This window comes from Sclerotinia sclerotiorum, genomic scaffold, assembly GCF_000146945.2.
Source record: "Sclerotinia sclerotiorum 1980 UF-70 scaffold_17 genomic scaffold, whole genome shotgun sequence".
Classification (NCBI taxonomy): domain Eukaryota; kingdom Fungi; phylum Ascomycota; class Leotiomycetes; order Helotiales; family Sclerotiniaceae; genus Sclerotinia; species Sclerotinia sclerotiorum.
Window position 1 is genome coordinate 839,007 of NW_001820819.1, and position 25,486 is coordinate 864,492.

A 25,486-nucleotide genomic window follows, 5' to 3' on the forward strand; every position below is an offset into this window, starting at 1 on the left:
CTCGGGAGGGGCTTGTAATCTACCTTTGGATTGTCCAATTCTAGCCCATGACATTGAAATGATGTACGGACTATTTTGAACCGTACCAATCTCATGCCAATCGTAACCGCAATTTATGAGATGGATGAAATTTTCGAACTGAAAACCCATATCGAACCTTGCACTTTTTAATGCGTGAGTACATATCCGACATTGAAAACGATGACGGAATCATGGGAATCAACAAACTCAAATGTGGATCTTGTAACTCCATGATTAAGATGATGTGCCTTGCATGTTCCACGTTATGAGAACTGATCAATTTCTATGAATATCAACGAGTTAAAGAACCCGAGTCCCTATTCAACAATTCACGAGCGGCGATGAGGGAAGCTTCGTCATAGCCCTCCCAACCAGGTTCTTTCGCACTACCTCGTCGGACGATTTCCGATAATTTAGACGTAGCAGTCTCATTCAACTTCTCGATTGTGTTTGTATCTGGTAATGGTAGACTAGTATCTGACTTGGTGTTCCGATTCGTTGGGGGCTTTTTGAGAAGTTGACTGCTGGCCTGTGATGTGTTAGAAATGGAAATGGTCTAACAAGAAGAGATTATCACCAACCAGCTTCAAACCATAGTATCCACGAAGATAGTCGTCACATAATTCGATACTTCTACAAAACCTGCGCAAAGATTCTGCAAGGTACCGGTCGGCGTTCGAATCATTTACACCTGCGGCAATGTACAGGATCTCTCCCAGTCGGGCATGAATCTGATTTCTACTATCAGCATATTGACGAGTTCTAAGAAAGGTATGGGGCCTCTTACATTCCATGCATTAGGTGTGATAAGTAGGACCTCTTCCAGTGCAAATATACCCTGTGGATACATGCCCTGCGAAACATAAAGATCTGCCAATTCTGCCCATGCTTCTGCATCCGTGGGGGACAAATCCAACAGCTCATTGAGTGCGGTAATTGCCTCTGACGTCTTCCCAAGTGATCTGAGAACCGAAATGCGACGTTTTAAGATAGGCTACACAATCTGGTGAGTATTCGTATGGAGACACGTTCTAGTAAGCTTACCATATTATTTGGATTGTCCGATAAGTTTTGTTCGTATCCCTCTAGCACCCTTTGCAATGCTGCATCATCTTCTGCGCCGACCTCGCAAAGTAATCCTCGCATTGCCATGATCCGCTCATTTTCAAGACCGAACCTTTCCTGGAGCCGCGTAATGCACAACTGTGCAGATTTCTCATCCCCAGTCCGCAAGCATGACATGAATAGATTTTCGTAAATAGTCCACAATTCTGGGGACTCCGCCGCGGTCCAGAGAGAGCTCAAGGACCATGATGATATCGATGAAGGAGTGTTCCGCAATATCGAGGGAGCTTGTTGGGAATTTTGTAGGGCCAGCGCTGGCGAAAGATGTGAGGGTGGGTGCAGAAGTGTAGACGACATAATTATGATGTTTTGTTATGTCTCAAATGTTCTAGATGTGGCTTTTGTGGGTGAAGAGGAATTGAAGAGATGAAAATCCGGGGTTATAAGCTCAGTTTGGACAGCTTGCTTGTGATTGTGTAAAGCTCTCCACAAGTTTAGCTCTCCTCATAGCTAATTGCTGCCTTTTTTAATAAGATTTGTTGCCTTAATACAATTGCCGCGGGCGGTGTAGAACTAGTGGGGAAATGAATATCGGACGGGACACTTGCAGCTTGGGTCGATAAGAAGAAAGCCTTAACAACCGTTTGACGAACGACATTTATTCAGAATCTTTCCTATATTTCGGGGAAATTCAAGTCATGCGCTTCGTACATGCTAGACATTCAAATCTCCCCTGATCAAAGTTCTTAATGGGGAACCGCTCCACACAAGCATAAGTCTTCAAAGATGTGCGCCTTTGCTCGGAACATTCATACTTCAAACCAGGACCATGTACTAAAGCTGTAGCAGGTTCGAAAAATCCTTGTATGATCTCATTCGAGGTCTGCGAAATCACAAGGGAAACGAAAAGGAGTACATTCAGAATAGTTTGAAAGAATGTCGAGCGGAAATAAAAGGTTCAGACATGGGTTAGAGACTATAGCAGAAGAATGAGGTGCATTTAACTGACAAATGCGCCGCAGACCTCAAGGCCACAGCCTTATTGAAACTGGTTTACCTGGAAATGTTTGGCCATGATATGTCCTGGGCTTCTTTTCATGTTCTCGAAGTTATGTCCTCGCCGAAATACCTACAGAAACGAGTTGGATATTTGGGCGCTGTGCAGAGCTTCCGGCCGGATACTGAGGTTCTGATGTTGGCCACGAATTTGCTGAAGAAGGTATGGCTTTCCATTTAAGTATCATGGAAATTATACTCAGACATCATACAGGATTTAAGTTCCGCTACCCCCACAACAATGTCTCTTCCCATCATAACATTACCACATGTTATTACTCCTTCGCTCGCACTATCTGTTCTCTCAGACCTACTGCCCCGGATGACACACTCGCATCCGGCCATTCGCAAGAAGACCATTGTTACACTTTATAGGTTAGCTTTAGTTTACCCCGAAACATTACGTCCAGCATGGCCAAAGATCAAGGAGCGATTGATGGATGAGGGCGAAGATCCAAGTGTCACAGCTGCAATCGTCAATGTTGTTTGTGAATTAGGATGGCGGAGACCTCAGGATTTCCTACCCCTGGCTCCGAGGCTATTCGAGTTGCTTGTGGATAGTGGAAATAATTGGATGGCGATCAAGCTCATTAAACTGGTCAGTTGTACAAATCATATAGAAAACTATACGTTAACACATATCTAGTTTGCTACCTTGACTCCACTTGAGCCAAGATTGGTTAAAAAACTGTTACCACCGCTTACATCGATTATCCGAACGACTCCAGCAATGTCACTACTGTATGAATGTATAAATGGCATTATTTTAGGAGGAATTCTTGGAAGCAGTGAGGAGTCTGCAGGAGGGGAGGAAATAGCTACTCTCTGTGTGAGCAAGTTGCGTGGTATGATTATGGTTGAGGGAGATCCTAATCGTAAGTCAGTAGCTCCAAAGCATACCCCTGAGACTAAACATTTGCAGTAAAATATGTCGCTCTACTCGCTTTCAACAAGATTGTTGTTACCCATCCATTTCTTGTTGCTCAACAAGAAGATGTGATAATGGATTGTATCGATAGTGCCGATATCTCGATCAGATTACGTGCATTAGACTTGGTTGTAGGTATGGTCAGCAGCGACAATCTGATGTCTATTGTTGGAAGATTGATGAGACAACTTCGAAGCTCCCCTTCAATTCCTGCACGCAATTCTAGTCCTCGACATGCTGGACACATCGAACCTGAAGCAGATTCAGATGACGAGGCTCCGGAAGTGGCAATTAAATCTGATAGGGGGTCGTCGCAAGATTTACTATTGCCAGATGACTACAAGGTGGATGTCATCACCAGAGTGCTAGAAATGTGCTCGATAAATAACTATGCTAATCTTGTTGATTTCGATTGGTATATCGACATTTTAATTCAGCTTGTCAGAAACGCTCCGGTTACAAGTTCTTCTATGAATCAGGAATTGGAAGAGTACCCAAGTAATGATATTTCTGAAAAGATTGGAGATGAACTGCGTAATGTGGCCGTCAAGGTGAAAGCGGTCCGGTCTCAAGCTGCTAAGGCTGCGGAATCAATACTAATACTAGCTTTTAACGATACCACAAGCCAAGTCAGCTCCGGAAATGGAGCACTTCGACCGATATCTTGGATGATTGGAGAATATGCTTCTTATTTGGAGTCCCCAGAAAATACAATGGCAGCTTTACTGCATATTACGAAAGCTTCAACATCTGCCGAGGGTCTCATCGTGTACCTCCAAGCATTGGCTAAGGTTTTCGCGGTTATGGCTGACGACGAGCATTCACTCTGGACGGCCGAACGGAAGACAATGATGTCACTCTTGATGGCACGCATTATAAATGCACTTGAGCCCTTAGCGATGCACCCTGATTTGGAAGTTCAAGAAAGGGCAGTTGAGTTCTCAGAGTTGTTAAAGTTGGCAGCAGAAGCAACAAATGGTCAAGGGCCATCTTCGGAATCGGTTCAGCAAGATGCGCCACTTTTGCTTACACAGGCACTGCCTTCTCTTTTCAGGGGACAGGAATTAAACTCGGTTGCAGCTAGCGCGCAGAAGAATGTACCATTGCCATCGAACTTGGATCTTGATCAGCCGATCAATCAAAATCTACACAATCTGTTACGGAATGTAGATTCTATATCATTCGATGATCTTGAAAACGATGAATTCGAAGTCTACTATCATCAAAAACCAGAGCCTACTTCAATCTCATCTAATGAACCTGCTATCAACCGCCTTAGTGGAAGTCCTGATCAAGCTGCACAGTCTTACCAGCAAGGTAGTGAAGAATCATACCTAGACCCGGATATTGTTGCACGACGGAAAGCAGAGAGACTTGAAAGGAATAGAGATGATCCATTTTACATCGCACCGAATGACGGTAGCCTGTCGGGCACGTCAACACCTCTTCACAACATTCTTCAAAACAACAATGGGCAAGATCTAGACATTGATGCCATACCAATCATGCAGTTAGATCTGGGCAAAACGAATCTAAATATAACGAATAATAAGAAGCCCTCAAAGAAGCCTCGTCAACGAATACAAGTGGCTGCTGATGAAACACTGAACCTTAGTGGAACGTCTACACCTGCAAACGATTCTGAAAACAGCACTGAGGGAGCCATGAAGGCGCGACTTTCAAGAGGGAAACAATCTCTATTACAGGTGGACTCGAGCCACATCGGCCAGTTTTCCCTTGAAGGTGACGATACCAGTGGTATTGATTTCGAGCGGCAACAGAAAGAAGAGGCTGAAATGGTAAAGGCCATGAAAGAGGTAGAAAGGCTTCGACTAGAGATGCAGCGAGCGAATGAGAGAATCCACGCTGCACAAGATGTTCCACCAGAAGGAACAGTGGTGAAGAGGAAAGCGAAGAAGAAGACGAAACCTGCAGAAGGAGAGGCAGCGACAGTGGTTAAGAAAAGGAAAAAGGCCAAGAAAGCCGTGGTCGATGAAGGAGAAGGCGAGCCTTCTGTAGCTCCTACGACTACAGATGTTGTGAAGCCGAAGAAGAAAAAGAAGAAGCCGAAGATGGAGGAAGAGGTCATGGAACAGGCGTAATATGCATAGCGGACTAGGAAGCATTCAATGGCGTTGGGAGCGTGCAACGGATACCACACATAGGTAGTCATGGGTCGAAACCCCTTTGAGTTTTGATATAAATGTAGATCTTTAATTCCATAAAAATTGATGTGTACAAAGCTTTTGAACTTGAGAAATTTCTCGGTTTGATCCTGCGCTCGCCTCGTCGATAACCCCTTCCCTTTGTGGACGCTCCGTTGTTTAGATTTTGATTGGATATATATACGATATATAGAGAGTAGTGAGATGAAAACCAATACTTCTTTCCTCAATATTCCAGAGCCTGCCAAAGAAGTTCTCTGGGGGTGGCTAATTATATTTTTTATGGCGCTAAATATTATATGCGTTCTTTTTCTTTTACTTAGTTGATTTTCAGCTCTAAAACATTAGTGATACACGTGACCATTACTCTTATCCTTATCGGATCCTAGGCAAAAAAAATTATTCCTAGCCAACATCTCGAACTTCAAATCTTTCCGCTAGCAATATTATCTCAGATTGTGATTCCTTTGCACACAATCATTATGGAGACCTCAGCAAATTTTATTCCTCTTGGTGGAGTGGGGGAGACCTTCGAGTTCGATCAACCAATGAAGAAACGCGATGCAGGCTATAGAAATAAGTCGCTTTCCTCTGGAAAGCCTAAGGTTATTGGTGCTACAAAGGGCATGTCTGTTTATCTGTTTACACCTTAGGTGTTGGGATTTGCTTACGTGGTGGAGGACTTGAGGCTTTGTCTTGGAGTAAAATGGCCAATGCTAATGAATCGGATATATAGAGGAACGGTCGCGAATTGCGCGTGAAGTACGCCTTGCGGCAAAGAAGGAGAAGAAGAAGGCCAAGTCCGATGCAAAGAAGGCTAGAAAACTAAATGGTATTTTAACTAGACGAGCGGTAAGTTTTGTACCCTACGCTAGATTTTGAAGAGAGTAGGTCTAATGACATATGCGCTTCTAGACTCGTAACCCGGAAAAATATAATAAGAATAAGGAGAGGAATCGCCTCCACGCAATCGATGTCGAACGTTACAAGATTCGCCTGAATGCCGTCAATCAAGCTCAAAGATTAGCTGCCGTCCATGATCCAAGTGGAGTATCGTTTAATGTGGGAGAGGTTGTTACATTAGAGGACGGAACTGTGAAGAGCAAGAAAAGTTTAGAGAGGAAGCAAGAACTTGTCGCAGGAAAGAAGCCAATCGAAAACGAAGATGCTGCTGTGCCAGAAGGTGTCAACCCAGAACGGCTTAAGCTTCTCGAGGGAGAGAAGAAATCACACATTTCGAAGACGGCACTCAAGAAAAAGAAGATGTACGAACCCAAACCTGTTCCACCAAAACCGATCATTCCAGAGGGCATATCTTTACCGGACGGGGAGGAGAATTGGCTCGCATTGTGGGATATTTCAGACGGACAGATTGAGCAGAGACTTGCAATAGCCAAGAGAGACGCTGGAAATGCAAAAAGAGATCTTAGAAGACAACAAAGGGAAGAAGCTAGATTCAGAAGAATGATGAAGGCGAAGAGAAGAACAGCACAGAAAATGGGTGTTACTTTCGATCCTGTGCAAGCGAAGAACGAGATTTTGGGCAATAATGATGAAGAGGACGAGGAAGCTTCTGATTCTGGAGCTGAAACTAACTCTGATTCAGATTCTGATTCAGAGTCGGATAGCGATAATGGAGACGATTCCGATGAGACCAAGGCCAAGAAAGCGGAAGAGAAGAAACAGCAGCCTAAGTTCAACCTAGACGAGAATCAAATAAACTCAATTGTCAAAAGGGAAATACAGCGCGTCAAGAAAGATACTCGAAGGCAGGAGAAAGCAATGGGTGTATACGAAAAGGAGCCAAAAGTCATGACCGAAGAAGAAAAAGCTGCGTTGAAAGAGGCCCGTGTGAAGCGCAAAGCCGAGAAGAAATTGGAGAAAAAAGCTAAGAAGGAAGAGGAGGCAAAATTGGGAATCGCAGCTTTGAAGGGGAAGCAAAATCGAAAGGCGAGAAAGGAATTGAGGAGAGCGGAGAGGGCTGCTAAGGAAGCTCCAGAACCACCAGTAGAAGTAGAAGAATCCAAAAAGCGCAAACGCTCCAAGGAAGAAAAAGAATCCTCGAAGCGAAAGAAGTCAAAATCCACTTCTGAAGAAGAAGAAGAACCTGCCAAGAAAGAGATAGCAGCGCAGTGGAATGCAGATGCGTTAGATGGGGATGCGGAGAGGAAGAGTAAATTTTTGAGATTACTGGGTGCAGGGAAGGGAGGAGCTGTTAGTGGGAAGGGGGCCGAGACGAAGGGGAAGGGAAAGGACGACATTGAAAAGGTGCAGAGTGAGTTAGAGAGACAGTATGATTATGGTATGAAGATGAAACATGATGGGGGTGCGAAGAGGAGGGGTTTGGGTGCGTAGGGTAGAGTTGAGAAGGCTCATTTACTTTGCTAATTTGATGAAGTAAAATCTTTAATATCCTTTGATTTTTGTCACATATATGGGTTGTTTGCTAGTGATGGGTAGGGGCGTTCAAAACGTCGGCTCTTTTTCTTCCATTATGTTTCTCCTTAACTTGTATGTACTCGGCAAAAACTTTAAAAAATATATAAACCAATTTCTTTCTCTGAATCATTTCAAAATCAATTAAAAAAACACGTTAAAGAACCCCATGCATCTATTCTAATAATTCAATAAAAACAATATTTAGAATCAGTGTTCAGAAACTAGGAGTAGCTGGCCAGGAGAAAGATTGCTTACGGCTAAAAGCCATAGATTCTTAAGGATTACAGAGTCTATATGTGTATATTTTATTGTGAACTTGTTAGAGTCCTGTACATATTACATTGTATATATGGGTTTTGGCGGTGTATGATGCGGTCTTGTCTAATATGCTTTCTTAGCCTTTGCTATTTGCTGTCCTGCTCTCCTGCTCTCCTGTCTATTATATCCAAAGCCGCGCAATCTAAGTCCTGTACTTCATAACCTCAAAAATATTGCTAACCACCAACTCTCACACCCACCCGGTTCCCATGGATGATGTCCCGATCCCTTCCAGGACGGCACAAAATCTCCAGGAACTCCTCGTTCAACGCATGTGAGATTAATACACATAATTTACACAACACAAAACCAAAGATAAAAAACCACAAGTCCGACAGAAAAGTTAAATAGTCATCGTCTTTCAAACAAGATGTTTGCAAACTTTCACCTTTAAAGCTGTATCAATACCCGACTCATCTGCTATAATCTAGCCGTCTATTATGACTTTGTCGAAAGGTGCTAACTAGGTGACATAGCGCTCATACGCGAGTTCTCGCCTAACAGAGACAAAGTCAAGTTATTGATATGTCTCATAGGGTGGGAGAGGAAATACTGCCATTCTAATTACAGCCTAGAAGAATACTATCCTATGCGGACCGGTGCAGTCATAGGACAGCGTTACCAAGTAGTTTCTAAGCCTGGGGATGGTACGAGCTCGAGAGTATGGTTGTGCCGTGATCTAAGATAAGATTACATTTGCTTCATTAGGTTATATCAACCTCTTTGGCTGTGTATCTTCGAATTAGCTTTGTGAGAGGTCGTACTGGGTTATTATAGTGCATTTCAATATCCTAACACATACTCTAGAGGTCGAGATTTTTCGGCACTTGGCTGCGTCATTATGGAGTACTTGCATCGGAAACACGTTCGACGTCTTGAAGATTCGTTTACGTTGGAGAGTGGTAGGGTTAATGGTGAATACGATGTCTTTGTCATGAACCCTTTAGATATAAGTCTGAGAAGTTTGCAGGAGCTACAAACAAACAAACATTTTCAGCAGACTCTCATCGTAGGCGTTCTTGACTAAATGTTAACTAAGCTTAACTCCTACGTCGAGCAGACGTGATCTATACTGCTAGGTACCTACCTAATCCATAGCTCCGAAAAATAATTCGAGTCACATCTAATAGCGAAGACAAGACCTCCATTCCGATAATTTACTTATTGCAATCCCAAATGATTCGAGCTCCTTTAAGGTGGAGGTGGAAGACAATGGAAGAGAATATTGAGCATACATAGGAGGTAATTCTCGAATCTCAAATGCAGTGCGAAAAAAAATGCCGTGGATATCTAGAGTGTAAGAATCTTGATATAGAATTTTCCCCTTTCCTTAGAGTTTCTTCCCAATACTCCGCAGGAAAGAAACTCCCACGACCTACCCCCCCTCTTCTCAAATTTACCTATTGCTCACTCTGCTCTACCATCTCCCGCTCACTCTACTCTATTCCACCAACTCCAGAGTCCCAGCCGCGCAACTAACAGCAACCAACCCTCCCACCTACCATCCTTGCCTTAAAAAGAAACCCTGTCCGACATATCAAGAGCAAAAACTCTGCATATTAAAATACAAAAGGAGAAATACGTGCTGAAAGGTACCTACCTAGTAGTGTTCTAATTGAAATTGGAGAATAGACGATTTTGAAGATGGTATAGTACCTAGCTGGAGTTATCTTGGAACTAACTACTAGGTACCTATCTAGACATAAGAGAGAGGTACTAGGTAAGCTACGCCTCGAGAAGCCAATATCAATAAGGAGAGAGTCGAGGTGGAGATAGTTTGGAAAATAGAAATAAATGCAATATATTGTTTTAATAAATGACTAGATTTATAAACCATTTCTTTCCATGGTCCCAAGTCTTCTCCCGGTCCCGGGTTCTCCAGCATTTGACGAAAATCCAATCTTGTGGTGGTCCTCCTTGATTACATACCTAGTAGATATAACAAACCACAAGCCATATCGAAACAAAATCCATAACGAAACAATAATCACGAATCATCATTTCCAGAATTCGAAATTTCTTCAATTTTGAAATGTATCGAGCGCTAAATCAATCATTTATTGACTCCATAAGGAAAAAAACTCCTGACCACTAAGATCCGACTACATTTAGGGGAGCCAAATATTGTATGGAAATAAAAATTAGATCCCAAAATAACTCCCATCCACAAATCTTGCAATCGCAATTGCTTTCTCAGCAATGCAAGCCCCTCCCTATAATATCGACATCTCGCAAGCTGGCTGCCTTCCAATCAACATGACCTTCGTTGTGTACAATACTAGTGCACTTCCTTCGTTTTGCACGACTTTGATCCCCCGGGCATATATGGTTGTGAGAGTCTGATAGATGTATTGAAATGAATTGAATATGATACGATGCGATGCGCTTAATTACCGCCGAAATAGGAGATCAGGCGGAAAAGCGCATCGACGAAGAATCCACCGATAAGGATGAATGCGAGGAGATCTGTTCATTGGATTGTTAGCTAAGATCTTGTCCATGCTTGTGATTCCTTTCAGAGTCTTCTTCTTCATGACTCAAAGTGTCCCAAATTACAGCTTATCCCTGGTTGGTCTGCCTTTCATCACATCTACGCACTGGCGCACTTGGTGAAGGAGACTTCCCCTTTCCTTTGCCCAACTAGATGCGTCGCCAACAATTTTTCCTCTACTTTCCACCCCCTTTTTCCGCGCCATCCTCTTCCTTAACCTCTTTCCTTTCCGGCTGCAAAGACAAAAGAGATCAAAACCTACATAGCCAACCCTTACTAATAGGACTCTTCTGTTTCTTCAACTCCTTCTTGTGCAATTGAGCTTCTGATTTGCCTTGCTTGTTCTCATTTATAGCAGCGAACTTGAGGTTGGCTTTGCGTTGAGTGGGTGTTTGAACCTAGGAGGGAAAGGATTAGCTGGCGGATTGACTGCTTCAGAAATTGGAGATGGGGAGTTAGGGTCGGGGAAGTTGCAAAGCGATTTGACTGCCAATCGGGGCTTGAGAAGAATACAAGAATTGAGAAACCGCGCGGTAGAATAAGGGTCCGATACTGCGGGAATGGGCTAGAAATTAAAGGACATACCATTTTGGCGGTTTGCGAAAAGCGAATTATATATTCAGTAAGAGATGAATGAGAGTAGACTCGAGTCTTAGAATCTCTTTCCGTAGATTCTTAAAAATAAGACGAATTACAAAGTGGTAAGTTGTTTCTGTAGAAGAGAGAAGGAAGATGTGAATATCTGGCAAAAAGTGATTTGCGAGGGTAAAAGAAAGGATATCAATGTTATTAGGTATTCAATAATATTAATAAATTACTTCTTTCCCAAAGTTATCGCATGGTAAATGTGTCCCGATCGGCTCGGTGGATTGTTCCTGCGGCCGCATTTATGTGGGGTAAGCTTGAGCTTGCTGCAGGTAGGGATTGCGGCTTTTGCTTTCTGCTCCGCTGCGATGGTAGAAGTGGCAAAGTTGCCACAACTTTTGACGAAGATGTAACGAGTGTTCTTCTGGTTGTTTTACAATGTATGTTGAAGGTTACATGTAGCAGTATTCTTCTGTTTGACCGGAGACATGGGCTCAAAGAAATTGTGGTAGTACCATTATGGACATTTTTGGAAAAGATATTGTATTTGTCTATCAAAGATTGGATACGACGAAACAGATAAATGGCGCTCTCACCATAGCATACTTCGTTGAAAGATTTGCTTGAAAAGAAGTTGAAAGACATCTGTGACAGCTTTAGATGGAAGTAGCCTACCATCTTGAACCAAGCTGGTAGGAAACACTATTCCAGCACTCTTCTTTTACCCCTATTTCTACTCTTTCATATGAACCTTACTTAGCGTAACTCGTTGTTACAGTTCGACTATGAAGATGAATCACCACTTAATAGAGTACCAATCTCGACGGGCTTGAATCTTCCAAAGACTGTGCTGCGTGATTCCATCATGCTTTGCTTCGACCATTTGCTGAAATCTGGTCAGACCAGCCAAGAATCATGTTCCAGGAATTCTCAAGATGAGATTGCTAGTCACATTTGTGATCGAACCGAGCAGACTGAACACTGCTAGCTGCATTGCCATCCCCGCTATATGACCATTCATTAGTTTTCTTGTATTAAACAAGGAAGTGTAGCGGACTCACAATTGTACGTATAGTTGCATCTTCGGCGGTCTCTGGCTAGAACAAAGACCGTCTCGACAGACTATGTTCAACCTTTTCACAGCTTCTCTTGAGCTCAGAAGCATTGCCGGATAGAGGATACACATCCTCCAAACTGGCACTAGCTCCATCAAGATGGGCCGATAAGAACTATGTTAACTTGTCAGTTAATGTGATGGAATGGTGATGTATCGTAATCAAAACTTACTAGTGCCAGCAACTGTGCTTGTTTGATTCAAGGAAGATAGGGGACACCGGATCTTTTCCGCAGATCCTGCCCAAGGTCCCCCATAATCGATGATAGAAGAACTATATTATGCTGTTAGTCGAATGTGATGAGATGGTGATGAACTGTAGTTTTACCTACTGGTGCCAGCGATTGATGCTTTCATCAAATCGTCCGTTTGATTATCCTAAGGAGGATTGTAAGACATCTTGCTGATGACTTTTGTTCTTTTTTCCAGCTCGAGGGACCGTGATAGGGTGGACGAAATCTCTCAATATTTATGAGGGTTCTCATGCACCCTATCAACCCAATGAGCTGAGGTCCAAAAAGAATTTAGCAAGCTGATCACTTTTGAACTTACGCCACTCATGGTTTGGGCCAGTAAGAACGAAGCCTATAATGTCCATAGGATTGATTAAGTTAGGGGGGGGGGGGGATTCCTTCATATATTAGAAACTTCCAGGAGAAGAAATGCCGCATACTTAGTCTCTTCTCCATGGCGGTCAACCACCCAGAACCCTATGGTGGAGCTTTTATCCAACCACCACCAATATCCAAGGTAGTTGTTCCACTGTAGAGAAGAGACTATCCCAACTAGTTTAAAGATGAGGCCGGTCCTCACCCCATAAACCATCCTCCGACTCCACCATATACCTCGGTTATATGTATGAAAACCCTAGATTCATACCACAACCAACTAACAAGTAGTAGAGGACCATCTATCTGGTGAGTGGCCAAGACGGCTTACGCTCAACCAAGCACCCACCAGAGACTTTACCATGACATTGAATTGAAGGTATTGAATTATCGAACCAGATGTAGAACCAGATGTAATGGCGAGATCCTGGTTTTCAGTGTATTACTGCACTCTTGTGGTTGTTACCATACAGTTCTGAAAGTTAGCAAAGGTTCATTTGCTTTTGTGAGGATCTGGAAAAATGAGGTTCGCAGGGAGATAAATGGAAGTTGGTAAGTGATATAAAATACTATGAGTAGCTTCTTGGGTCGAGCCATGAAAGATAGGGTTCATTACAATAGCTTTGTATAAAGTGGAAATAAAACATGTGGATTGCTCTACCTCATGATTCCGGCTGGTAGGGACTTCAAGTTTTTGACTCGTGATGATAAGCAGGGACGTTTGTTTCTCTTTCTTTTCCACAACCACGCAGAAAGTTAGTTTCTGCCTGAAAATACGGAGTAGAGCAGAAGTAGCTTGATTGATTACACTGGTGTGGATTGGGACTTACTTTTGCTGAATTATCTGACCATATGCATTGACCATGAGGTTTTCTCTCATCGAGTAGTGCAAGTGGAATTGTAAGCAATATAGTTCTCTATATTAAGAAATTACCATTGTTACTACTCTCAAAGAAAAATTTGAAGCTTTGCAGACAGCCCAAAATAGCATAGATTGAGTTTGAGATACTTGGTACGAAGGATTGAAAGTTGTTTGTACTTACTCTTACTTTACTTGTTTGAGGAGTTCATTAAGTATTCCAGAGCACTCTCTCTATTGCCTTGAGGTCTTGAATAGAATCATTTGATACTAAAAAGTCATTGAATGTTTGAGCTGAAAATTTGAAAAGTTAAGAAGTTATTTCAAACCGGGAAGGACTAAATAGCTTCTAGAAGACGGGAAAGACTTACACATCATTATTCTTATGATTCCCATTCTAATCTCAATCCTCGTTTCAGAATAACAATAAAAAATTCACAAAACCCTTCCAATTTTGAAGTTAACCCTGCAATTTCTAGATAGCTTCGAAAAGCAAGATTTAGTAGAGATAGAGATAGAATTGTGCCACTCTTCGAGTTTTCTTAAACACCACAGTATTTTTTCTGTCAAACATCCATCATCATATTCATGACTCAAAATACCCATCTAACTCTTCCTACAGACTCAAATTATATAGATTGACCAAAGACCTACTTAAAAATGATTTTTCCTAATAAGAACAGTCCACTCCTGATCATCAAGTCCCCCCTTAACATAAACGAAATCACCTGACCGATGAAGAGAAAGCTAGAAAGTCAAAATTTATCAAGCAAAAAAGACAGAAAATCATCAAATATATTCATTAACTGCTACCATCTTCAAATAATAAGCTCTTAAACCAAATTGTCAAATCTCCAAACTCGAGAAACCAAAGACAAGCCAACGATCAAGTGGTAAAGAAACTTTCAAAAGCAACAAGAGGCAGTTTGTAATTAATATTGAGAAACTTAAAGTGAATGCATATATAATATAAGCAGGTTATTTTTTTTTTAAGAAAAAAAAAGCAGCAAACAATACCTACCTACCTACCTACCTATCTAGGTATCTAGGTATAAAAAAATCACGTCATCAAAACAAACAAACCACACAGATAATTAAAAATCGATTTAATTTACAACTTATAAAATTCCGACCTCGATGTCTTAATAATATAATAATAATAAATGATTTAAATATAAAGCTTAACTACAAAACCAAAGATCTGATTAGTACCCTTCAAAAAAGCACAGAATACTTTTGATTTAAAGGTATTCCACTGTGACGCCTCACACCTCCGGGTCACGTGGCATGCCCCGTTTGTATTTAATCACAGGAAAACTCGCTACTCTTGTTTTCCTTCTTCTTTTCTCCTTAGCTTAGTATTTTCTAATACAAGATACTTTACCCAGTATTCTTGAGTGTGACATTCCACACAATTACTAATCTTTCATCCTTTCCTCCTTGGAAAAATAAGATACTTAAATGAGTTCAAAATTGATCAAATAAGTTTAACTAATTAAAAACTAAAAACACCTACTTCTTATACAGACTAGGTAATTATACTTCAAATTTTTGACAATGGGGTTTTCGGAATTCAGATATGTATCTGGTGAATGTGTGAATATGATAATTATTCTTTCTGTACGATTTTTGGGGGTTTTTTTTGGAAATATTTTGTGCTTTCTTAAGGCATCGAGGTAGATATCACTTAGCTCATAGTATCATGAAACCATCCTAATCAAAACTTAATTATAACTACCTAGTCAAGTATTAATCTCACCACACCAGAAGGCAAGGTATTGAAGCTCCGAATAGAAAGCAGATTTACCAGGAATTATAAATGAGTGATAATCACAAGGTAATTAATCATTGTTTATAGTTCCCCATCTCATCTTTCATCTAATTTAAAGGAAAGTATTGAAATTTTGTATTAATGGATACAAGCTACCTATCTATACTATTTCTATACCATACTACACCGTTTGTATTTGTGTATTCCGCTATGCTAATTTCCATTTCCATTTCCATTTCCAGTTCGATACCACATCATATCACCCCAGCCATAGTGATGTATGCCCTGCATGCATAAAAAGCCCAACACCTTCACCCTCACCCTCACCACTCCCCAAACCCATAATTTCCAATCTCATCATGCTCCCAATTTACACAAAGCGGCAAAAACACCCCTTCAATACCACATCATCTAACATGACTGTAACTCCGACTTCCATTTTACAGTTAGACATTCTAGACTTCAGACTTTTGATTCCAACTGGGCATTTTTTTCAGCAAGTACCTTTGCGTCGATTTCGAGATCTGCATAGATAGGATCATCTTCCTTCAAAGCTTCAACAGGGTCATAATCCTAGTAGGTTAAAGTCAGAGTTCATGTTATCAGTAACACCTAATGTGGCTATGCTGATTACATAATAGACAGCAGGAAGCATCAGAGCTCAAGGAATTAAGAGGATCTGAGCTGTCTTGAGAAGTTGAATCTTGAGAAGCACTCTGCAACATAAGTGATAGTAGAGAAATCTTACCTCTTGTTCCAATTCATTCATTTCTTCCTCTAGTTTATTATTTTCATCATTCTTTCTTTCTCCCTGCCCAATCAATAACATTTGAGTACATTCATAAGTCAAGTGCTTCGGTACCAAAGGTGTCCATTGTGAATCCCCAAATTTCTTCTGTAACTCATCTGAATACGATGCTGATCTTACATGAACAGTATTTACAACTGTCGGATTTGACGCGTTTGGGTTTTTGACCAAGCACACAAATGATCCTTTTGCCTTGATACCTAGGTCTTTCTGAAGTTGGGAGAGTTCAAGGTTGGTGACGTGATATGCGAGATGACTTTCACGACCAGTTGAAAGAATGGCATATACTCCATCTGTGATAAGTTCTGCACGTGATATTTGGGGTGGTCTGTTCAGTAGATTAGTCAACTATGTTTTTTTTTTATCTCAAAGCTCAATGTATCATTTTTGATAAGTTATGAGAACAAGGATTAGAAAGTACAATCAGATCTGCACTTTTGCAGGTTACCTCTGGGAATTGACCGAGAAGTCAATAGTAAAGAAGGGACAAGAGAAACATGAAAACATACCCAAAGAATCGGGTTCTCAAGTCTTCAACAGTCATATCCACTCCATCCACAAAGCACAAGGACTTATCTTGTCCACTTTTTGGCCAAATATTCTTCGTTAACGACAATAAATATGCACTACTATCATCCCTCATGGGAATTTCGGGAATTGTTTCTTCAGAACTAAGAACTGGGCGCAATGTAAAATAGCTCCGTCCAATATCGTCAATACTCTGAGGGTCTCCTTTAAGGCCCACTCTGGGACGATAAAAAAAGCTGATTATTCCTTTCTCAAGAATGGATGCAGGGATAATCTGCTCCGAGGAGCCATTGGTACTGGTTGATTGTTTAGATTCTCCAGGGTTATTTGGTTGTTTATCTCCAAGGACATGTGGTGGCTTGATATCGCCAGTAACACTAAATTCGTTGGTTGTGCTGGCATCAGAAACATGAACCCGGTCGTCAGAGACAGAGGGTTGCTCTTCTTTGGTTGAACCTTCAATTTCTCCTTCTGCCCTTTCCCGGCCATTGGCATATTCTCTTGCGTCGCCTGCATCGCGATTTTCATCCTCCATGTTGCTTGAGGGACCAAAAACAGATGCATCGCTTACTAGAGTAGGAGAAAGTCTTGGTATTTTTTTTCTTTTCTGGCTCAGATTTGACCCGAGATTTTGACCCAGGGGAGTCGCGCTGAAGGCGGGACCAGAAGGCACTAACTGAGGCTGTATAACATTAGAAATTCCCTGTGCCATTTCATCTGACCTCTCTGCCACTTCATCTGACCTCTCCTCTGCCACTTCATCTGACCTCTCCTCCGTCGTGTCGTCTGACTTATCATCTGAAGTTTCCGACGCATCTGGTGCTTCATTCAAAATACTGTCAACAGCCATCAGATCAATCGAATTCTTTTTATTTTGGGCCTTTGAATGCTCAACCATGGCGTCGTACTCATCACCCGGATCTCTCTTCGGTGGTGAATCGTTTTCGTCTTGTTCTTCATCTTGAGCATCAGCAACTTCTTCAAATTGAACCTTTCTCTTCTTTCGAGTCTCGGTTGGCTGTGTTGAGGATTCTCTCTTCTTGGTCGCGTAATCGATCACATCTGTTTTTGATAAGTCACCGCTTCCTGCACCAGGTGAGTTTGGTGCACCTTCAGTAGTTCCAGCCATCTTTCTTTCTTTCTTTCTCAGATGTCGGTATTCCTTCTTGAAGTCCTTGTAACTCTCGCAGTTTTCGATCTTCTTAGTTTTGGTATATGAGATGCTTTGGTAGTGATACTAATGATATTCTTTGCTCTTAAAATATCAGGATTGTTGGATGTTGTGATAATGTTGTTGTTCTTCTCCTTTTTGTTATTATTATTATGATGATGATGATGTTGTTTTTGTTTACTTGAATCTAGAGAACAAGATTCTTTCTTTATGTTAATCTTCTTCTTTTCGTTCTTTCCCAAACGCGTCAGACGCGATTCACTGCAGCTGCGGCTGTCTAATTGAGGATCTCGATCATCAATGACGTATTGGTTGCCACAATCATTCTTGTCCTGTCGAAAGATTTTGCATTTGCACTTGAGCCAAAATAAACAAAGACACATTTTTATTAGATAACTTGTAGGTAATAGAATGGTGGGATACAACCCATAGGAAGATATTGATATGATGTTCTTAGGAATACCATATACGTAGATAATTATGGTTAAATGATAACTTAATTAAGATTAAGGTTACATCCTGCGAATCTGTTTAAGGGGCGGAAAACACCGGAAAAGTAGAATGAACGCGTGAACTCGTGACTTCCTTATTGAAATAGCTAAGACTTCATATTACTCAAAACGATATGTATTGTAATTGTATTGCTACAAAACGACGGTGACATTCAATATACTAGTTTGATTTATCCTATCGATGATTTTATTGAGCTGTCGCCACTAGGCTAACTGGTAAGATACAATCGAAAGTTATTTAGTTGATCTCCAAGAAGAACCAATCTGATATCTTTGTGACTCGGAATGCCATTCCATATATTTAAAATATACCGTACATCCAGCTTTTCTCGGAATGAAAAATTTCAACGCTCCACGATCCCCTAAAGTTTAGACCATGATCCCAAATCTAACATGTAGTTTAAGTCGTCCAACTTTTTTCTCCTTGTTAGGCATCGAAACTCGAATCTTATGAGCACTGGAGGCTTATGATTTTGACCATCCTCCCTCCAATCTTTTCCCTCTTCCATCATTCCTTTAAACTCAAACCTTAACCTCACCCCTCAAATAACTCTAAACATGTTACTTTTCACACCTCTTCCAAACCCATCTGTAACCGGCTTTCCTCCTTCATACGATACACCAGCTGCACCCTCCCTACCCTCCATCTTTGCCTTTAACTCCTCATCCATTTCGACAATCGTTTTCCTCCTCTTCATCTCTTCTTTCTTCACCCCATCGTTTGCATCTATTTTCTTTCTCGCATCCACTTCAGCTGCCCCTTCAATCCTATCTCTTTCCGCCTCCTCCATTGCTACGTTCTTTCTTGTTGCAGATTCCACTTCAGATTTAGGTATTCCATCGTTATGAAAGTTTCTCGATATTCTTGGTATCAAGACAGGAGCACCAGAGCCTGGTAATCTCAATGGGATTGAATTCCTTGATATGAGAATTGTTGATTGTATGCGTGAGATAGAAATTGCACTAGCAGTGACTATTTTATTGAACATAATGATAAGCGTTGAAGATACCACTACAATGTATTCTGCGTTGAGTTGAATCAAAACATTTTCGCAAATTTCCATGCTGTCACCAAACATTACATCATCGTTTTGCTCAGATCTACACGTGATCAGATGATTCATCACTCCGCGACTACAATCCTCTCATACTCTTCTACAAGAAGTAGGAAAAACGGCAGTAAATTAGCGAGTACCAGGAAAACAAAATATTGACATTCATCTAGCATGGAAATTGCGAACGGTAACAGATAAAATATCTATACTCCCTTCTACTTCTACGTTAAAACGTAATCTTAGGAATCGTGACTTACTAACTCTACTTTGAAGAAATAGAAGAATAGGATATCAGACCTCAGATATTGAGTTCAATTGAGTCAACTTATATGTATAAAGTAGTCTTGTAATCTTATCATTTTCAAAACTCCTCGCTAATGAATGGTATTTTCCTAATTTCCCAAATAAATCAAGTCCAACCATCAAAAACACCCTTTCACCCTTTCACTCCTTTACTCACAACTCCTCCTCCTCCTCTCCCTCCTCCTCCTCCTCCTCACCATCCCCTCCACTACCAACCCCACTCCCCTCAATACTCTCCATTAAACTCTCTTCCTCACTCTCCTCTTTAGCCCAACCATATCCCTCCACAAACCCCTCTTCCCTCACACACCTCTCCAATTTCAATCCTTCTCTCTCCACCCATTGTCGAACCATCTCTTTATCTACTTTAACTTTATATCCCGTAGTGCCATTTCCAATTTTGCCCTGCGCCTACTTTTTCCAGCACACCCATGCTTTCTCAATACACTCAGTACATCTTCTACTGCTATCCAAGTGCCCTTACTAATAGCCTCTACCGTTGTTACGCCCACAAGTATTTTCCATAGGAGGTGTTGCCGGTAATTTAGGCGCTGGTGCTGATTTTGCTGATTTTGGTGTTGATTTAGCCGATACAGCAGGCGGCGTATCTTTCGATTGATTAAGCGTTTGAGGCTGCATCCCTACACCCTTCATACCCTTTCTCCAACCCTTCCCCATACCCTTTCCTGAAGGTTTCTTAACCACCGGCTTTTGAACCACTTTCACAACCTCAATTTCTTCTTCCTCCTCTTCCTCTACATCCTCCATAATATCATCACCTTCCTCCAATTCCAACAAATATCTCGCCACTTCCGCACCCCAGAACCTCTCATACCCCTTTTTACCTAACTCGCTTATAGGCTTTTCTGGTCCTCCAAGTAAACCCTCCCTCCTACTAATTTCATAACTCACACCTATGAGTATACTTCCCAGACCTTTCTTTTGCCAAGGAGGAAATACCAGGATACAGGCGAGATTATTATTATCCCAGGACATTTTTTCTTTTGAAAAGAAACCTATGATTTGTCTTTCGGCAGTATCGAGATCTGTGTGAACTAGGAGGAAATAATTGAATGACTGGACATCATAGAGAACGGATTTATTATCGAGAAAGAGTTTGGCGAAAAGCGAGAGAGATTGAGAAAAGGTCTATTTTGTAACGATATGTTAGCATGTATTGCATGAATTTGTTGTTAAAGTAGTAGATAGTAGGAAGAAAAAGAACAAAACTTACACCCTCAACCTCTCCATCCACTTCCCAAACACTCCACTCCCCATCCTCCTCATGTTCATAAACACAATTCCCAGGAACAGTTCCTTTCCTTTCACAACATTTCCTATGTATCGCCATCTCTCCACCACTAACGGTATATCCAAAACACCAATTACAGACATACAATTTATCAACCTGCAATCCCTTTGCTCCCCTAGCATCTCTCTCACTTCCACCTTTGGTACTCTTCCCACTCTTCCCACTCTTCCCACTCTTCCCACTCTTCCCACTCTTTCCACTCTTACTACTCTTTCCACTCCCCTGACTAACACCCTGAGAATGAATTTCCAGATTTCCATTCCCAATAATATCCCTAGGATAATGACTCGAATACCAACTTTTAAAACAAAGATCCCCAAAAACCACATCATCAATATTCCTCTCTTTTTCTCCATCCTCATCATCCCTTACACCTTTACTTTCTTCTCTTCCACTTGGTGAACTCCTTCCCGTATCAACTTCAATTGCATCGCCATCCTGATCACCCTCCGATTCTTCAGCTGGGGGCGATGGTAGTGAATTTTCCATGCTAACCGTAACATCCCTCTCTCTCGTTCTTTCCCTGGGTGTTTCTCGTTCTCCAATAGATTCCCTTCCACCTAAACCTGTAACGATAGTCGGTCCATTAACACGACTAGCCACGCTTGTTCTTCTGCGTTTAGGTGTATTCGTAGATTCACGTTCTTGCCTATAGGTAAGTTCGTTCTTTGCTGTCCCATTCACAGTATTTCCATTTAAGCCATTTCCATCACTTCCACCCTCCTCATCCTCTTCCCCATCCACCTCACGCGCCCGTTTCCTATTCTGCGGATGCGGACTCCTCGTAATACCAAATTCCGCCAATCCTCTCTGTCTTTTCTCCCCAGTACTTGTTCTCCCAGCACTAGTTCTCCTAGATCCATCAACATCAACCTCAACCCCATTTGCAGCAACCATCATTGTAGTTGTAGTTGTCGTAGTGGTTTGTACCGTAATTGTATTCGGAGAACTATTCAAATTTGAATTCGCATTTGCATCCGAACTTGCTCTGCGCTCTCGTTTTCGTAAGGTTCGTGGTGGCATTGTGATTCCTCGTAGAGGCAATTGAAATTAGGGTTGGTGGTGTGGGTAGAGTAGGTAGGTAGGTAGCTAAAGTAGGCTCTAAGTGTAAGCTCCCTCAAATATATCCTGTGGTTTATAAATCGTGATTGAGTTGCGATCTGATTTTGTGTGGCTATGAAAAGTGCTACCGGGAGTAGATATCTCTGTCGCTGTAGTGTAAATGCGATTGGATTGAATTAATGTTTCTCTTGCGACCTCCTGCTTGCTTCCGCTATCTCCAGTAGATTTCCCGTCGTGAATAGAATATCAATAATTATTACCTTGAGTTCCTGATCGGCAATAATACGCTCAACCTCAATACTGTTTCTTCTTGAAAATATAGGTAGGTAAATACCCGTACGTGGAGTCGAGAAATCAAGTCGAGGTATTGGATTTCAATTGCAGCGACAATTGCAGTACAACTTCCAAGCGCGAGAATTAGATGTTATAGCAAAATCAAATCATCCAATATTCTTTCCCACTGTATCATTCTCTCCACCGTACAAACAAAGTTCGCCCCTTAGTTTCTTTTAAAATAACCGACAAGAAGTAAATTGTTCACTATGATAATTTCTTAAATTTATTCATCGCGCTGAAGATGAAACTGAAGATGAAGCTGTTTACATCACCGTACCGCGACAAGGCTTTGGTCAAGGCTACTGTATCCACAAGGCTCTCCACTGAATCATGCAAGGCTAACAAACCACATTTCATCCACAACCACATACACACATCACATATCATACATCACACCTCACATACATATCGCATCAACTAAATTGTTATTGTGTACAAAAAGAACACTCTAGTCATTACCACCCAGCCAGCTTCTGCATATAGATCGTGCAATTGCATCACATCGCATGCAAAGAGAGTTAGGTTGCGTATAAGAAAAGGTAAAACTAATGTAGCAGCGGGATCTCCATCATTCATGTCCTAATCTCGAACCATATGTAGTTCGTAATTTTCGCAATCCATGAGCAGAAATCCCAGTTGGGAAAAAAGGTAATGTAGCAAAACAAGTTGTGGTTATGAAGTGCCACCAAACCAAATCTTCCCCTCGTTTCACCATCCCATGCCAAAAGTTGCATTTGCACCCAGATTTGTATACATCTTCGTAAACCTTCGCTTCCAATTCCTAGTTCTCATCTTACATTCCTTCGAAGTCTCCCCCAAGATCATCTTCATCCAAGTCACCATCTTGAATTTCCTTGGCCATTTCGCGTTCGCGTTCTCTTGCTTCTTGAGCATTCTTGAGTTCCAATCGATGTTGATTCATTGGGAATCTCATAGCCTGACATAGGAATTAGCATGAGTTCATATAACAGTAGAGAAATAAAACATACCTTAACACTCTCATCATGAAGAGCGAGACAAGCACGAATTCGATCATGGAAAGCTTCACCGGGCTCTCTGGTAGCATAAACATCTCCAACCTCCTTACTCTTCATGAAACCCTTCTCACGATCCAAAGTTGCCTCAATGACACCATCACGAATTGCCTTTGCAACAATATATTCTGCAGATTCCTCACTGTTAAGCTTTAGGCGTATGCAGATATCTCGAAGGGAAATTCTTGAGTAAGACAAGGACATCATTCGAATACCGGTCTTGATGACGTTTTGTCGTAAACGAAGAATTAAAGTATATGTACCATCACGTCTGAAAGTGTCCGCATGTTGAGTGATTACAGCCTCGAACTCTGCGATTAATCCTACTCGGACTGCTTGTACGAGGTTAAGGTAAGGTTGTAAAGCGCGTTCAAGACTAGCAATTCGGAATGTTGCACGGTCAGGAATATCTCCCATCAACAGCTCAACCACAAGAAGAAGCTTTGTCGCAGTTTGTGAGAATCCTGCAGCACTTGGACTCGAAGGAGCTTTACGAGTAGCAGCTGTCAAATGATCGTGAGCCTCAGTATATCTCAACTGAATAGCTCTGATACGTCCCAAGTAATACAAATATCTTGCAACTTGGTTATTTGAAGCACTTTCGGGGAATTTAGTATGCGAAATGAGGAGATCAGCTTGGGTTATGTGGGAGGTAGAGAGGTAATTCCGCAGAAGAAGTACGATAACAGTTGATTGAGTATCGATGTCTTTGCGCAAAACAGCAGTCCGTAAACCAGAAAGAAGTGCCGGTCGAAGGGTAACAACGGGAGAAGCTGGAGAAGGCGGAAGTGGTGCTAGTTGCTCAGCAAACAACGACCAGTAAAAGTACACGCGAGCAGAGAGAGAATCCAGAGTTCTGCGATTGAGCCCATGAATGACAGTTGTGAGATGTTTGGAAAGTGTAAATCCCTTCTCGTTCAACTTATTATCAAAGAAGAAGATTTGTACGAGAATGCCTAAAAAGATGTCGATCTCTGGAATGATTTCTTTTGGTTCCTTCTTCCCGTTTTTGGTGGATTTTGGATCAGAGTCGATTTCCATCTCACTTGATGAGGCCTTATTAAATGTAGCATTCTCTCTGTCAATAGAGATGAGTAGAGCTTTAGCTTGTTGAGTAGTCGTTGGGTAAGTCTCCGTAACAACTTGCGCCAAAATATCAGCTGTAAGATGTTTTCGAATTGAAGAAATGGACCTCAGTGCTCGGAGTGTGTATCTAGCATCGAACAACGCAACAGCTTTCTCTAATAACGGGAAATTGCTCTTGATATCTGCGAAGAAGCGTATTGTGTTAGTTTTTGTTGGTTGATGCTCCAATAGATTTTTGGTGGATTATGCATGACATACCTGCAACAGCCTTGGCCACCGGATCAACATTAACAGCACCGGCATTCTCTTCCCCCTCCGCGGAGCCATCCATAGCTACATCTCCATCCACATCTTTCTGGGGAGGAGCTGATAACTTTGAACTCTTTGAAGGTGGTACGACGACTGTCATCTCCTCTTCAATGCCTTCCTTGGTCTTTTTTCCTTTTCCACCTTTCAAAGAGCTCTTCGCATCATCCTTCTTTGCACCGTTGATTCCATTTTCGACCGGATCTGCGCCGTCTTTAAGTGGTGTTTTTCCTGGCATAGCGGCAGATTGAACAGTGTATATCAAGGTTGTCGTCGCCCTTTCGTGACGTAAACTGGTAGTAGAACTAAAGTACTTTTCTCAAAGTCGCTTTTGATATTTCGAAGAGTCGTAAAATCGCTCTCACTTCCACTGAATACCACTCTAGAAGCTCAAGGTACCGTACAAAATTTGAAAGGGTTATTGATTAAAAAGTGTGTTATATGGTTGAGTTGTCAAAAGAGTTGTTGTAGCTGTCTTTCAGATCTTGGATTACCTTTACAACATCAAAGCTCAAGATGATTGATTACGTTGGATTTAGCAACCGATAACGCA

The 25,486-nt window shown here is 41.6% G+C and overlaps 9 protein-coding genes across 9 annotated transcripts; 2 read left to right on the plus strand and 7 right to left on the minus strand.

Moving 5' to 3' along the window:
* Nucleotides 1-313: 313 nt before the first annotated feature.
* Nucleotides 314-1,173, minus strand: SS1G_11255 (hypothetical protein; the record flags this gene model as incomplete). The annotated part of the gene is made up of 3 exons (XM_001587963.1): nt 314-550; nt 809-1,015; nt 1,066-1,173. The coding sequence occupies 3 exons, from the start codon at nt 1,171-1,173 to the stop codon at nt 314-316; spliced, it is 552 nt and encodes a 183-aa protein (XP_001588013.1).
* A 1,210-nt stretch (nt 1,174-2,383) lies between these two features.
* SS1G_11256 (hypothetical protein) lies at nt 2,384-5,172 on the plus strand (the record flags this gene model as incomplete). The annotated part of the gene is made up of 3 exons (XM_001587964.1): nt 2,384-2,626; nt 2,789-3,017; nt 3,065-5,172. The coding sequence occupies 3 exons, from the start codon at nt 2,384-2,386 to the stop codon at nt 5,170-5,172; spliced, it is 2,580 nt and encodes an 859-aa protein (XP_001588014.1).
* Nucleotides 5,173-5,717: 545 nt separating this feature from the next.
* SS1G_11257 (predicted protein) lies at nt 5,718-7,899 on the plus strand (the record flags this gene model as incomplete). The annotated part of the gene is made up of 4 exons (XM_001587965.1): nt 5,718-5,867; nt 5,974-6,087; nt 6,151-7,582; nt 7,880-7,899. The coding sequence occupies 4 exons, from the start codon at nt 5,718-5,720 to the stop codon at nt 7,897-7,899; spliced, it is 1,716 nt and encodes a 571-aa protein (XP_001588015.1).
* A 2,479-nt stretch (nt 7,900-10,378) lies between these two features.
* On the minus strand, nt 10,379-11,071 carry SS1G_11258 (predicted protein; the record flags this gene model as incomplete). The annotated part of the gene is made up of 3 exons (XM_001587966.1): nt 10,379-10,458; nt 10,746-10,881; nt 11,069-11,071. 3 exons carry the CDS (start codon nt 11,069-11,071, stop codon nt 10,379-10,381), a joined length of 219 nt encoding a protein of 72 aa, XP_001588016.1.
* A 780-nt stretch (nt 11,072-11,851) lies between these two features.
* SS1G_11259 (predicted protein) lies at nt 11,852-13,655 on the minus strand (the record flags this gene model as incomplete). The annotated part of the gene is made up of 6 exons (XM_001587967.1): nt 11,852-11,954; nt 12,035-12,073; nt 12,356-12,456; nt 12,735-12,767; nt 13,237-13,265; nt 13,640-13,655. 6 exons carry the CDS (start codon nt 13,653-13,655, stop codon nt 11,852-11,854), a joined length of 321 nt encoding a protein of 106 aa, XP_001588017.1.
* Nucleotides 13,656-15,882: 2,227 nt separating this feature from the next.
* SS1G_11260 (hypothetical protein) lies at nt 15,883-17,885 on the minus strand (the record flags this gene model as incomplete). The annotated part of the gene is made up of 3 exons (XM_001587968.1): nt 15,883-15,993; nt 16,169-16,556; nt 16,738-17,885. 3 exons carry the CDS (start codon nt 17,883-17,885, stop codon nt 15,883-15,885), a joined length of 1,647 nt encoding a protein of 548 aa, XP_001588018.1.
* A 1,096-nt stretch (nt 17,886-18,981) lies between these two features.
* SS1G_11261 (predicted protein) lies at nt 18,982-19,230 on the minus strand (the record flags this gene model as incomplete). Its single annotated transcript, XM_001587969.1, has 1 exon — nt 18,982-19,230. The coding sequence occupies one exon, from the start codon at nt 19,228-19,230 to the stop codon at nt 18,982-18,984; it is 249 nt and encodes an 82-aa protein (XP_001588019.1).
* Nucleotides 19,231-19,950: 720 nt separating this feature from the next.
* On the minus strand, nt 19,951-22,132 carry SS1G_11262 (hypothetical protein; the record flags this gene model as incomplete). The annotated part of the gene is made up of 3 exons (XM_001587970.1): nt 19,951-20,153; nt 20,454-20,946; nt 21,032-22,132. The coding sequence occupies 3 exons, from the start codon at nt 22,130-22,132 to the stop codon at nt 19,951-19,953; spliced, it is 1,797 nt and encodes a 598-aa protein (XP_001588020.1).
* Nucleotides 22,133-23,300: 1,168 nt separating this feature from the next.
* Nucleotides 23,301-25,171, minus strand: SS1G_11263 (hypothetical protein; the record flags this gene model as incomplete). The annotated part of the gene is made up of 3 exons (XM_001587971.1): nt 23,301-23,444; nt 23,497-24,809; nt 24,886-25,171. 3 exons carry the CDS (start codon nt 25,169-25,171, stop codon nt 23,301-23,303), a joined length of 1,743 nt encoding a protein of 580 aa, XP_001588021.1.
* Nucleotides 25,172-25,486: the final 315 nt, after the last annotated feature.